The following is a 14843-nucleotide window of genomic DNA, read 5'->3' as shown; positions in this document are numbered from 1 at the left end:
CGCTCCCGGCCACAACAGCCTCGACCTGCTGGGCTCTGGCGATCCTTCTGCCTCAGCCTTCAAAGTAGCCAGAATTACAGGCATGCGCTACCACGCCCGGCTGATTTTTTGATTTATTGTAGAGATGAGGTCTCGCCAAGTTGCCCAGGCGGGTCTTGAACCAGCCAATCCACTCACTTCAGCCAATTCACTCACCTCAGCCAATCCACTCACCTCAGCCTCCCAAAAGCACGGGATTACTGGCTGAGCCACTGAGCACGGCTGACAAGTGAGAATTTTAAGAAGGGAGTGGGAAGGGGGAGTCACATGATCGGATATGGATTTTGGAAAGATCGGTTTGGCTGCATTATGAAAGAATAAAAGAAGGGTAAGAATATCTGTGGAAAGTTTTTAGGATTTTTTGGGATGCAAGTACTACAGTTCTGGGCACAGATAAGGGTTGTCTTAAACTGGAGTGATGATGGAGGAATTGCAGGGAAGAACTGATAAGTATTTAGGAAATGAAGCCCAATTATGGGCTGTGGAGAAGGGAGGAAGAGGAAATGTCAAGAATGATGCCTAGATTTCTGGCTCTGGAACTAGACAGATGGAGTGGATGCTGCCATCCACCGAAATTCAGAACCTAAATGTCACCCAATCTGAATGAGATGACAATGAATTGTTCGGGTGTGAGGTACCTTTGAAACCTCACTATCATAGGAGGAAAGACGGACAAGTGGATTTAGAGGAAGCCTGGAAGTTACTAGCATATCATTGATCACATGAGTGCGAATGAAAGTACCTTGGGCAAATGAATAGATTAAGGAGAGAAGGTGTTCAGGCGCTGAGTTGTAAGGAACTTCAATAAGTAGTGGTTGGGAGGAGGGGACCCTGCAAGGGAGGCAGGGTAGTGGGTTGCAGGAGAGCCACACAGTGTGGTGCTGAGAGCTGGGGAAGGATTGTGTTTCAAAAAGGACGGGGGAGACTTTCAGTTCCAAAATGGCAATGTAGAAGCACATTTGCCGCACTGTCCCCCAACAAAAAATCAAAACCAAATATGCCGTGCTGAGATTTTCACCAGCAACAACACTGAAATCAAATATGAGGATGAGACAGTTCCTGGGACCATAGAAATGTGCAAATTCTGAAAAGATGGTAATAAAATCAGTCTTCCACATCTTTGGCATCCCTCTCCCATGCTATCTAGCACCAAGCATGTGGAAAATTTTCCCCCAACCATTTCTATACTAGAAAAAGTAAAATTGAAGTGATCAGCCAGCTTCCCCACATCTGTAGTTTCTTGGCAGGAGACCTGTCCTCGCTTTAACTGTGGGAAGCATTGTGACTGCCTGAAGGGTGAAATGTCCCTGAGAACAGGCAGAGACAAAAGAGGTAGGTGGGACTACCAACCCCAGCCCTGGAAACTCTGTTCTACAACTCAGTCAAAGGAGATGCCAATCAGAGTGGCTGTTCAGAAGCACCACGTTACAGGAGGTACATGCTACAGGCCCCTTGGGTACAAATCCCCAGCAGCCTTTCTACACAGCCAAGATAATCTCTGGGCCCTTCATTCATTTGGGACACTGCAATCCACTGCAGTGACCCAGCAGTAAAGATTCACTAAACAAATATATTCAATAAAACTCCAAACAAGCCAGACAGAGAAAACTGCAAGGCAGACATAGATATATATTTATAAGGAACAACAGCAAACAGAGAACCATGACCTCCAAAAAGGATAAGAAAAAAAAACTTTTTGGTCTTTTTGTGAGTAATTTGTGAATTCTCTGAACAGGAATTCAAAACAGTGGTTTTAAGGATCCTCAGTGATCTCTAAGATAACAAAGAAAAGCAATTAAGAAGTTTATCAGAGAAATTTAACATAAAGATTGCAATAATAATAATAATAATACTAAAACAGAAATCTTGAAACTGAGAAATACCTTTGCTGAACAGAAGAATTCATTAGAAGTTCTCAACATCAAAGTGAACCAAGAAGAGGAAAAAATCAGGGAGCTCAAAGACTGGCTATTTAAAATATACAGTCAGAGAAGAAAAAAAAAGAATGAAGATTGCCTATAAGATATAAAAAATTACCTCAAGAGACACAATCTAAAAATTATTGAACTAAGCAAAAGTAAGGGGTAGAAACTTTATTTGAATAAATATAATGAAAATGTTCCAAAGCTTGAGAAAGATATAAACATCCAGGTACAGAAAGCTCTGAGAATACAAAACAGACTCAATCTAAATAAGACTATCTCAAGGCATATAATAATCAAACTCTGAAAATTCAAGGACAAAGAGAAGATCCTAAAAACAGCATGAGAAAATAAGCAAATAACATAAAAAGGAGCACCAATTTGTCTGGTCACAGATGTCTCAATGGAAATCAGGCCAGGAGGAAGTAGAATGCTATTTTCAAAGTGTTCAAAGAAAAAAAAAAATGCCAACTAAGAACACTGTATCCAGCAAAATTATTCTTCAAACATAAAGGAGATATAAATTCTTTCTCAAAAAAAAGTTGAAAGAATTCATCACCACCAGACCTGTCTTAAAAGAAATGCTAAAGGGAATTCTTCTACCTGAGAGATAAAGTCTTTCTCTGACCAAAAAAAACCCAAAAAACAAAAGCTGAAAGAATTCACCACCATCAGACCTGTCTTACAAGAAATGCTAAAGGAAGTTATTTAATTCGAAATTTAAAAAATACTAATGTACAAAAAGAAAACTTTTTAAGGTATAAAATGCACTGGTAAAATCAAGTACATGAACAAACCCAGAATATTCTATTACTGTCATTGTGGTGTGCAATCGACTCATAATTCTAGTATTAAGCCCCAAAGACAAATCTATCAAAAAAAATAGTTACACAGCAACAGCAACATGCTAGGAGATAGATTACATAAAAATATGTAAATTGGGACACCTAAAAGTAAAACAATGGGAGAATGGAGTTAAACTGTGTAATTTTTTTGCATTTTTTGCACTTGTTGGTATCTAATTTTCTGTGATCCAAAATAAGTTGTCATCTCTTTGAAGTAACTTATTATATTTTTGTAAACCTCAATCATAATGTAAAAAACCTATAATAAATTAACAAAAAACAAAAAGTAACATATTACAACATGCTGCCAGAGAAAATCACTTAGCCACAAAGGAAGACAGCAAAGCAGGAATAAAAGAAGAGCAGAGTCTCAAAATGACCAGAAAACAAGCAACCAGATGGCAGTAGTAAGTCCTTATTTAAAACAACACTGAATGTAAATGATCTCAGTTCTCCAATTAAAAAGCATACAATGGCTGAATGGGTAAAGAAACGAGAATGAACATATGCTGCCTTCAACAAATCCACTTAATCTATTAAGACCCACATAGACCAAAAGTGAAGTGAAGAAGTGGAAAAAGATAGTTTGTGTAATTGGGAACCAAAAAAGATCAGGAATACTAATGTGCAAAAAAAACTTTTTAAGATATAAAATGCATTGGTAAAATTAAGTACATTAACAAGCCCAGAATCCTCTATTACTGTCATATGCTTATACCACATAAAATAGACTACCTATCTGAGACTGTAAAAAAAGACAAAGAAGGCAATATATGATAATAAAGGAGTCAATTCAGCAAGAGAATACAACAATTATAAATATATGTATATGTACTCAACACTAGAGCTCCCAAGTATATTAAGCACACATAAATAGACATAAAAGGAGAGATAGACTGTAATACAGTAATAGAAGGGAACTTTAACATCCCACTCCCAGTAATGAACAGATCCTCCAGACAGAAAATCAACAAAGAAACAGAGGAGTTAAATTATACTAGATCTAGTAGGCCTAACTGACAGTTACAGAATATTTCATCCAGCCACTACGTTATACATTCTTCTCATCAGCATATGCAACAGTCAACAGAACAGACCATATCTTAGGCCTGAAACAAATCTGAACAATGACAAAAAAAGCAGAAATCTTATCCAGTATCTTTTCTGACCACAATGACATAGAAATCAATAGCAGGAAGAACTATGTAAAAGATACAAACACATGAAAATTACAAATGTTCCTGAACAACCAATGGGTCAATGAAGAAATTACGAAGGAAATTTACAAATTTATTTAAATAAATGAAAAAAGAAATACAATATACCAAAATCTATGGAATTTAGCAAAAACAGTCCTAAGAGGAACGTTTATAGCAATAAACATCTATATCAAAAAAGTGGAAAGACTTCAAAGTAACAAACAAATAATGTACTTCAAGGAACCAGAACAACTCAAAGAATGGGAGAAAAATATTTACAAACCATCCGTCTGACAAGAAATTAACAACTCAATAGGAAAAATTCAAATAATTTTATTTTTAAAAATTAGCAAAATATTTGGATAGACAATTTTCAAAAGAAGATATACAAATGGCAAAAAGGTATATGAAAAAATGCTCACCATTGCTAATTATCAAAAATGTAAATCAAAACCACAATGAGATAACATTTCACCCCAGTTAAAATGGCTGGTATCAAAAAATCTGGCAATAACAGACGTTGGTGAGGATGTGGAGAAAGGAGAACTCTTGTAGACAGTTGATGGGAATGTAAATTAATACAGTCACTATGAAGAACAGTATGGGGGTGGGGTTCCTCATTAAACTAAAAGTAGAACTAACACATAATCCAGCAATCTCACTACTTGTTATTTACCAAAACAGAGGAAGTTAATATACCAAAGAGACATCTGCACGCTCATTTTCACTGCAACACTACTCATAATAGCCATATGAAATTAATCTAAGTGCTTATCTACAGATGAATGGATAAAGAAAATGTGTTCCATATACAAAAGGGAATACAATTCAGTCATAAAAATGGATAAAATACTGTCATGTGCAGCAACATGGATGAAACAGGAGGCCATTATACCAGGTAAAATAAGCCAGGCAGTGAAGGATACATTTTGTATTCATATGTGGATGTTAAAAAGTGAATATTATGAGGACAAAAGATTGATGGCTACCGGGGGCCAGAAAGGGTAAGGGGAAAAGTGGGGTGAAGAAAAAATAAAAAGAATATAAACCTATTTATTACTACTCAACTGCATAATTAAAAATGGAAAAGATGTATATTTTACATCACTAAAAATATTTTAAAATTAAGAACTTTAATATTTTGTTAAAGAATATTCAGAGGTTCAGTAAGAGAAGGTTTGAGAATTCTTAGAGATTGTGTGGACAATATGATGCCTACTGAAGTCATTAGAACCAGCAGTAGCTTTTTCCAGCCTAAATCAAAGGTGTTTATTGTGACTAGATTATACATAACTCACAGAGTAATCCCTTCTTGCCTTGTGATGTTTCACAATTCTCAGCTTGAGCCTTTCTATCATTTTAACAACCTACATCTCATGAAAAACAGTAAGGCCATTATCAATTGATAGAAGATTTAATTTGTTCCCCAATTTGTCCAGTAATGTTCAATTTATCTTGTCCCTATGAGTTTTTGGCCTCTTAGGACAAATGGTATCTTCCTCTGGAAATTTTCTAATTCCTACCAACAGTGTATAAGTGTTTCCTTTTCCCCATGTCCACATCAGCATCAATTTAAAAAAAATTTGAATATTGGCCATTCTGGCTGGTGCAAGGAGGTATCTCATTGTGATTTTAATTTGCATTTCCCTGATGGTGAGTGATGGTGAACATTTTTTCATATGTCTGTTGGCTATTTATTTATCTTCTTTTGAGAGGTCTGCTCATGTTATTTGCCCACTGTGTAATGGGGTTATTTGATTTGTTGTTGCTGATTTAAGTTCTTTGTAGATTATGGATTTAGTCTTTTGTCACATGTATAGTTTGCAAGTATGTGCTTCCATTCAGTAGGTTGCTTATTTGGTCTTTTGATTATTTCTTTTGCTGTGCAGAAGTTTTTAGTTTAATTAAGTCCCGCTTGTTTATTTTTGTATTTGTTGCATTTGCTTTTGGAGATTTAGCCATAAATTCTTTGCCAAGGCCAATATCCAGAAAATTTTTTCCTAGGTTTTCTTGGACTTTCAGGTTTTCAGGTCTTTAATACATCTTGAGTTAATTTTTGTTAGGGAGACATAGGAATCGAGTTACATTTTTCTGCATGTAGCTATCCAATTTTCCCAGCACTATTTGTTGATAAGGTGTCCTTTCTCCAGTGTATGTTTTTATCTCCTTTGTCAAAGATCAGTTGGTTGTAGACATTTGGGTTTATTTTTGTATTCTCTATTCTGTTAATTAGGCCATGTGTCTGCTCTTGTACCAGTACAATGCTGTTTTGATTACTACAGTCTTGTAGTATAGCTTGAAGTCAGGTAATGTGATGCCTCCAACTATGTTCTTTTTAACATAGGATATGCTTTGGCTATTCTGGCTCTTTATTGGCTTTATATGAATTTTAGGATTATTTTTTCTAATTCTGTGAAAAATGATGTTGATAGTCTGATAGGGATTGCACTGAATCTGTAGATTACTTTGGGTAATACGGTCATATTAACAATGTTGATTCTTCTAGTCCATGAAAATGGGATGTTTCTCCATTTGTTTGTGCCCTTTACACTTTATTTCATCAGAATTTTTTAGTTCTCCGTGTAGAGAGCTTTCACCTCTTTGGTTAAATATATTCCTAGGTATTTTAGTGTTTTGGCTGCTATTGTAAAAAGAATTGAGTTCTTGATTTGATTCTCAGCTTGGTTGCTATTGTTGTATAGCAGTGCTACTGATTTGTTTGTATTGATTTTGTATGCTGCAACTTTACAAATTCATGCATCAAGTTTAGTGGTCTTTTGGAGGAGTCTTTGGGATTCTCTAGGTGTAAGATCATATTGTTGGCATACAAAAGATAGTTCGATTTCTTCTTTTCCAATTTATATACCTTGATTTCTTTTTCTTGCCTGATTGCTGTACTATGTTGAACAGGAGTGGTGTAAGTAGGCATCCTGGCCTTGTTCCAGTTCTGAGGGGAATGTGTTCAACTTTTCTTCATTCAGGATGGCTTTGGTTGTGGGTTTGCCATATATGGCTTTTATTATTTTGAGGAATGCTCCTTCTATGCCTATTTTGCTGAGGGTTTTTTTTAAATCATGAAGCCATGCTAGATGTTATCAAATGCTTTTTCTGCATCTATTGAAATGATCATATAATTTTTAAAAATTCTGTTTATGTAGTGGATCACATTTATTGACTTGCATATGTTGAAATACCCTTGCATCCCTTGGACAAAATCCACTTTTATTATTTTTTAAATGTGTTATTGAATTTGATTTGCTAATATTTTGTTGAAGATTTTCATGTCTACGTTCATAAGGGATATTGGTCTGTAGTTTTCTATTTTTGTTGTGTCTTTTTCCTGGCTTTGGCATCTGAGTTACTGCCCTCATAGAATGAGTTAGAGAGGAGTCTCTCCTCTTTAATCTTGTGGAATAGCTTTAGTAAAATTGGTGTTAGTTCTTTTTTGAAGGTCTAGCAGGATTCAGCTATGAGTCCATGTGTCCTGGATTTTTTTTTTTTTTTTTTTTGGTGTCGGGGGAGACTTCTAATTACTGTTTCAGTTTTGTTATTCACTATTGGTCTGTTCTTCTTGATTCAAGGTTGAGGGTCTCACGTTTCCAAAATTTACCCATTTCTTCTAGATTGTCTAGTTTGTTTGTATAGAGGTGTTCATAATAGTCTTGAATGATCTTTTGAATTTCTATCACTGTAAATGTCTCCATTTTCATTTCTAATTGAGCTAATTAGAATATTCTCTCTTTGTTTCTTATTAATCTAGCTAGTAGTCTATCAATTTTATTTATCTTTTCAAAGAACCAACTTTTTGTTTCATTGATCTTTTGTATTTTTTTTAATTTCAATTTTGTTTAGTTCTGCTCTGATCTTCATTATTTCTTTTCTTCTGCTAGTTTTGGGTTTGGTTTGTTCGTGTTTTTCTAGTACCTTGAGGAGTGATGTTAGCTTGTTGTTATATGACCTTTCAGTCTTATTAATGTAGGCCTTAAGCACTATAAATTTTCTTGAGCACAACTTTGTGTCCCAGAGGTTTTGATACCTTCTTTCATTGTTGTCATTCATTTTAAGGAATTTTAAAATTTCTGTCTTCATTTTGTTGGTGACTCAAGGATCATTCAGGAGCAGATTGTTTAACTTCTATGTTTTTGTTTGGTTTCACAAGTTTTTCTTGTAGTTAGTTTCTAGTGTTGGTCCACTGTGGTATGAGAAGATGCTTGATATTTTGTTTTGTTTTTTAATTTATTAAGCCTTGATTTGTGCCTTACTATATGGTCTATCCTGGAGACTGTTCCATGTACTGATGAGAAAAATGTAAATTCTGTAGTTTTGGGATGGAGTGTTTTGTAGATGTCTCTTAGCTCCATTTGCTCTAGAGTCCAGTTTAACTCCAGTGTTTCTTTGTTGACTTTTTTTTTTTCTTTTTAGGTATAATAGAATTAGTTTTACAAAGCCAGGGGCTCAGGTGTTGGAAACATATATATTTAAAATTGTTGTCTTCTTGTTGGATTGATCCCTTTGTCATTATAAGAAAACCACCTTTATCTTTTTTTACAGTTGTTAATTTAAAGTCTGTTTTATCTGATACAACAACCACTATTCCTGTTTGTTTTTGGTTTCCATTTGTGTAGAATATATTTCCCTACCCCTTTACCTTGAGTCTATAAGGAGTCTTTATAGGTTAACTGCATCTCTTGAAGGCAGCAGATATTTGGTGTGTGTGTGTGTGTGTGTGTACGTGCGTGTGCACGCGTGTGTGTGGTTAATCTATTCTGCCAGTCTATATCATTTTTGTGGGGCATTGAAGCCACTTATGCTCAGGGTTAATAATGTTATGTAAGGCACTATTTCATTCATCATACTGGTTGTTGTCTGCTTGCTTTATTTATTTTCTCTAGCATGTTGGTGTTCCATAAGGCTTGTGAGTTTTATGGCTTCCAGCAATTTTCTACTGGTGTATTTTGACCTTTCATTTCAGTATTTAGAACTCTTTTGATTATTTCTTGTACAGCCAGTCTAGTGGTGACAAATTTCCTCTAGTGGTGACAAATTCCCTCAGCATATGCTTGTCTGAGAAATATTTCATTTCTCTTTCATTTATGAAACTTAGTTTTGTGGGATACAAAATCCTTGGCTGACTGTTATTGTGTTTGAGGAGATTCAAGATGGGGTCCCAATTCCCTATGACTTGAAGGGCTTCTTCTGAGAAGTTTGCTGTTAGTTTGATAGGTTTACTTTTGGAAGTTATTTGATGCTTTTGTCTCATTGTTCTTAAATTTTCTTCCTTCACAGTAACTTTACATAACTGAATGATTATGTGCCTTGGGGATGACCTTTTTGCAATGAATCTTATGGAGGTTCTTTGGGCTTCTTGTATCTGAAATTTAGATTTCTGGCAAGGCCAGTGGCATTTTCTTTCATTATTCCTTCAAATTGTTTTTCAATCCTGTCACTTTCTTTCCTTCCTCAGGAATACCTCTGATCCTTAGGTTTGAATTTTATACATCATCCCACATTTCTTAAAGACTTTACTCCATTCTTTTGATTCTTTTTTCTTTATTGTTGTCTGATTAGGTTAATTCAAAAGGCTTATCTTCAATTTCTGAAATCCTTTCTTCTGCTTGTTCTAGTCTACTGTTAAAACTTTCCATTGTATTTTGTACTTCCCTAAATGAAGTGCATAGATTAATTTTATAATCAACCCTTTGAATTCTATCTGTGGAATTTCAAAAATTTCATTTTGGTTAGGATTTGTTGTCGAATAGCTGGTGTGGTCTTTTGGGAGTGCTGGATAACTCTCTGTTTTCTTCATATTGTCAGAATTATTTTTCTGGTTCCTTCTCACTGGGTAAACTATTTCTTCTTATTTGAGGTTGGCAGGGGGCTGACATAGGCACTGTAGGGCTTCCTTGGTTTGGTGAGTTTCTCAATTGCTGGCTGTGGTGGTCCTGTGCTGAGTGTCTGCAGTGGCTCATGGCATTCTGAGTGGCCAGAGTGGTTCAGAAAGTGGCATTTGCTGGTGCTTGGGATTAGTCCTTCCCCAAAACTGAGGTATTATATCCCATGTAGTGGGTTACACTGTTGACTTCTTGCCAGGAGCTGGCACTTGTGGGAGAAAGCCATCTATGATGATGGCTGTGGGGTTTCTCCTTGGCAAGTTTTGCTCCTAGGAAGTATCCTGCCTACCTAAATGGAGAGGAGAGCTCTGGGAATTACCAAGTTCTCTATTTTGAGCCTTTGAGGGGAGTATAGGGAATGGGGAGAAGAAGCTTCAGCACCCAGCAAGAGTGCACTCTTGGCTACACCAAGACTAGGAGGGAGACCCAGATTACTGGGGTTCTTATATAACATTTTTTTTTTTAAAAGAAAGCAGGGTTTATTGAGAGGACAGAAAAGTTCCCATAGTGGGAGGGGACTTGAAGGGATTGCCCCTTATATAACATTTTTAATAACATTTTATTTTCTTCAGCTTACTTCATTATAAGAATACAGTATATAATACACACAACATACAAACTATGTGTTAATTGACTGTTACTGGTAGGGTTTTTTGTCAACAGAAGGCTATTAGGCTATTAGTAGTTGACTGTTAGGGGAGTCATAAGTTATATGTGAATTTTCAACCATGTGGGAGGGACAGCACCTTTAACTCCTGCATTGTTCAATGGTCAACCGTAAATATATTTTCTATATCAATTAGGGGACATCCAAATTTCAAATATCCTAAATTAAAAGGGAAGGTTATTATCATCCAGCAGCAGCACTGTTTGATAGACAAGACAAAAACCCAGAAGCCTGAAATAACACTGATCCTGGAGAACAAAGTGAAAGAATTCTTAAATCAGATTCCTACTAAGGCCCCTGTAATAAGCACGTCTATGAGTATTGAATTATTGCTGTATTTGGCATGATATTTCCCTTGTTGATATGACTGGTATTATGACAGATAAAGAAGAAACTGTCCTGAGAATCTTTGTAGAAGAAAAACTTCATAGCATGTTTTCCCAAGAAAAGAATTCCATTGAAAAAGACTTAAATCTCACTCCATAGACTCACAATTATTTCTCTTTAAGCAAAAAAGCAGACAGTAGCTAATCCTTTTACTTGTTCTAATTAAATACAAAAAGAGTAAGGACTTTTTAAAAAATTCAATACAATCTTTAACAAATTTTTATCACTATAATCCAATATTCTGTAATAATAATTAAGATTCATTAAAGTGAACCAGATTGCAGTTTTCACATTTCCATAAAAATGAAGAAAAAAAGCTATTCTGATTAAAGATAAAGATAAATAGGAGTCATATATATTAACCTAGATGGGAGACCAAATGTAGAGAATCTTATTAAAGGGAAAAAGGAAAAAGGAAAAAAAGACAAAAAACATATGAAACTGAGGACCATAGGTACAGTCTTTTTATTGTGGGAACTACCCAGTGGTGGTTATATCTGTGAAGTTCCTGGAACCCAGAAGGGAGACAGATGGAATAACTGGTGTAGAGGGAGAAGGGGAGGAAGAACGGAAACTAACCCAGAGAGAGAAGTCAGAGACACAGACACATAAACAGATCCAGAGGAGTGCAACCAAGAGGGGTCAAGATACAAGTCGAGATCCCATAGACATGCAATGGAATAACACCCATCTCAAGATGATGAGGACGTGCCTGCTACAAAATTTAAGAATTTTGTAAAATCTCATAACTAAAGGCAGAAACCAATGTAACCTGAATCTTTGAGCCAGATGAAATCAAGCCACTCTCACTAAACTTTCAGTAGAATCTGAGCACTCCCTTAGTGGGAATCTTGTTTTAATGACTCATAGCACTGGGTCATTGACTACATGCTCCATTTTTAAGAAAAATTAGGTTAGTGAATGATGCTAAGAGCAGATAATTTTTCAAAGTCCTTGTGCTCACAATGAGGGAAATTAGAGGGGAATATCTATAGGATTAATCTATAGTTTTTCTACTTGACTTTTGCAAATAGTCCACACCCCAACCCCCATTCTGCATATACACACATCCCTTTTGAACTCTCTGTTTATAATTCTAGGTAAAAGACTACCAGGAATCCACAAAGCATAAGCCTCTTGCAGTTAAGTGAGAGAGGACCGTATTTACAGATATACTCAATTCTTCAGTCTTACCTTACAAAGACCTTCTTGGCTGCCACTTGTGACACATATATCCATCTGTCCTTGATTAGGTGGATAATGGATGGTGGGAGGATTATGCAATTTTACTTGTAACTGTTTCAGCCAGGACAAAAGCTCTGGAATTCTAAAGGATATAATGGCATTTTTAAATTTAGAGTAGTAAGAATCATAGAAATAATAGAAAGTAAATGTCAAATTTATACTAAGCAGTTTATACATTCAATTGAAAAATCCTCAAATGCTTTTTGTCAGTATTAATAGTCCCATTTAAAAGATAGGCAATAGATTTAGAGATCTGAAAATACACATAAAGTCAATCACCCAGAAACTCATAAAGTCAATAATTAATTGATGAGCTGAGATTGGAATCTACATCCTTCTTATTCCAAACCTGAAGTCTATCCTGTATACTAGAGTATTCATTGTATAATCGATTCTTTGCTCTCTCAAGATTTCTATGGCTACCTAGAAGTTCAGGTTTATTAAGTTCTTTGCAAAATGGAAAGAAAAACCTATGTCTATATTACACATTATATAATTAATGCATATGAAAAACATGTATGTCAATATATTTTTCAATTATAGAACAAAGAAGGTTTTAATAACATATAACTTATACACTTCACAAATTATCCCTTATCAATGGAAGAAAATCAGCTAATGAAAGTTTTAAGGTACGTGTTTCTGCTTGCCTTCAGGAAATTGAAAAGGCTGGGCACAGTAGCTCAAGCCTGTAATCCCAGTACTTTGGGAGGCCAAGGCGAGAGAACTACCTGAGCTCAGGGGTTCAGCTTGGGCAACTTGGCGAGACCTCGTCTCTACAATAAATCAAAAAATTAGCCGGGCATGGTAGTGTGCACCTGTAGTGCCAGCTGCTTGGAAGACTGAGGCAGAAGGATCACGGAACCCAGCAGGTCAAGGCTGCGGTGGCCGTGAACGTGCCGCTGAACTCCAGCCTGGGTGACAGTGTGTGACTCCAACTCAAAAAAGAAATCGAAGACATCTGAACCATGAGGGCAATGTATGTGCACAACTGCTTGTTCAGAAAGAGAATATAATTATTAAAACCACTGCTTCCTGACCACCATGTCCTTTTTTTCTCCCAATGTGCTCCTTCACCTGGTTGTCTTTCATGTGTTCAGACTCCGCTCAAACGGCGCTTTATTTCAGAAGCCTTCACTGATCCCCCAGCCTTTCGAAGTTGAGAATTAACCACTAAGTAATGTTAAATATTCAGCATCTTTTTGCTCTTAAGTATTCTTTAAAAGTTCTTCCTCAAACTTTCCTAGCCACCGAATACCCAGTTAACAAAGTCACTTTATCAAGGGACTAGAAGATAGTTCTCATGAAAATCAGCCAAAAAAATTATATCATCTATGGCTGCCTACCCAGGACTTGAAGAATACTGCAGTGCTCGCTTCATCACCTCTTCTCCAAACTGGATGTCCTTTCCATTCTCTATGGTGATAACAGCCGTTTTGAAGGGAAACGTGTTTGGATTTGGCATTCCAGAAGCCAAGGAGATGGTCGACTTTGGTGCCCTGGTCCATAGCTCAGCTACAGTAAACATGTAAAGAGAAAACGCTTTCGCTGAAAATTGTTATAAACAGATAGTGAAGCATGCCTTATGGTCAACCAACCCATAAAGCTTAACAGTTTCTAGTAATAGAATGTGCTACGGCTTAAACGTCAGTGTCCCTGCGCATTCCTATGTCGGAACCTAATCCGCAACGTGGTAGTGTGAAGAGGTGAGGCCTTGAGGAGGTGACAGGTTTTGAGGCTGGAGCCTCACGAATGGGATTAACTCCGTTAGACAAGAGGCCGAGGAACACTCGTGCCCCTTCGTGGTGAGGACACAGCAGGAGGGCTTCCTCCACGAGGGAGGCACCCTCAGCAGTCACAGGATCTGCTGGAGCCTTGACCTTAAACTTCCAGCCTCCAGGACGTGAGAGATACATGGGTATCATTTGTTAATTACACAGTGTGGAATTTTGCTACAGCCGTCCGTGTGGATCCAGAGCGCTGGTCTAGGACAGCATCTGGCATCGTTTTTTTCTGGACCTCTCGCGGTGGGGGGACTAAGGGAGCGAGAAGACCAAGGGGGAGGTAGCGAGACCAAGAAGACAGCAGGGGCCGGGACAGCAGGGGCTGACTGTCCCCATCAGCTGCAGGGCTCGCCCCGGCCCCGGCACCTGCCCCGCCGCCGAGGAAGCGCCTCTAGCGCGCAGCCTTCCGCGTCCCCTGCCTTCGCTGGAGAACCGCTCCGGGCGGCTGCACGTGCGCGCGGGGCCGGGACCCAGCCCGCGCGGGTGCGGAATGAATGGACGGACGCGGTCGGGTGACTCTGGGCCCTGCCCGCCAGCCCCCGGCGAGGTCCCGGCTCTCACTCATGATCCGGATGGCGGAGGGCGTCCTGGCCGCGCTGGTGGCCGTGATGAAGCGGGCGTAGTTCATGTCTCCGCCGGCGGCGCCGCACTCTGTCCTGGGGTCTGGCTGGGAGAGCCAGGGCCGGCGCCGGGCCCTGAACAGGCGGGGCGGGGCGGGGCGGGGCGGGGCGGAGCCGGCGGGGTCCACTCCCGAAAGCCCCCGCCTGCCCGGTCCGCGTCCCAGGTCAGCCGCCTCGGCGCGGTCACTTGCACCCTGGACCCGCGCCCGCACCAATCGCTCTGCTCCCGCGCTGGGCGTCGCCG

The 14843-nt window shown here is 38.2% G+C and overlaps 1 protein-coding gene across 2 annotated transcripts in view; it reads right to left on the bottom strand.

Annotated features, from left to right (window-relative positions):
• The window catches only part of AADAT (aminoadipate aminotransferase), a 30577-nt gene extending 15963 nt beyond the window's left edge, over window positions 1–14614 (bottom strand). Inside the window, exons 1-3 of one of the 2 annotated variants that reach the window (XM_008060676.1) lie at window positions 14541–14614; window positions 13542–13710; window positions 12145–12277 (exon numbers count right to left, since the gene is read on the bottom strand). In XM_008060676.1, coding sequence (XP_008058867.1) covers window positions 12145–12277; window positions 13542–13710; window positions 14541–14607 — 369 coding nt within the window. In that variant the 5' untranslated portion in view covers window positions 14608–14614. Of the gene's footprint in view, window positions 1–12144; window positions 12278–13541; window positions 13711–14523 lie in introns of both variants that reach the window. The other variant, XM_008060675.1, reaches the window with a different exon arrangement.
• Between the last annotated feature and the right edge of the window lie 229 nt (window positions 14615–14843).

This window comes from Carlito syrichta, unplaced genomic scaffold, assembly GCF_000164805.1.
Source record: "Carlito syrichta isolate Samal-C Ts95f unplaced genomic scaffold, Tarsius_syrichta-2.0.1 Scaffold304698, whole genome shotgun sequence".
NCBI classification, from domain to species: Eukaryota; Metazoa; Chordata; class Mammalia; order Primates; family Tarsiidae; genus Carlito; species Carlito syrichta.
This window is presented reverse-complemented; position numbering and strand designations above follow the sequence as displayed.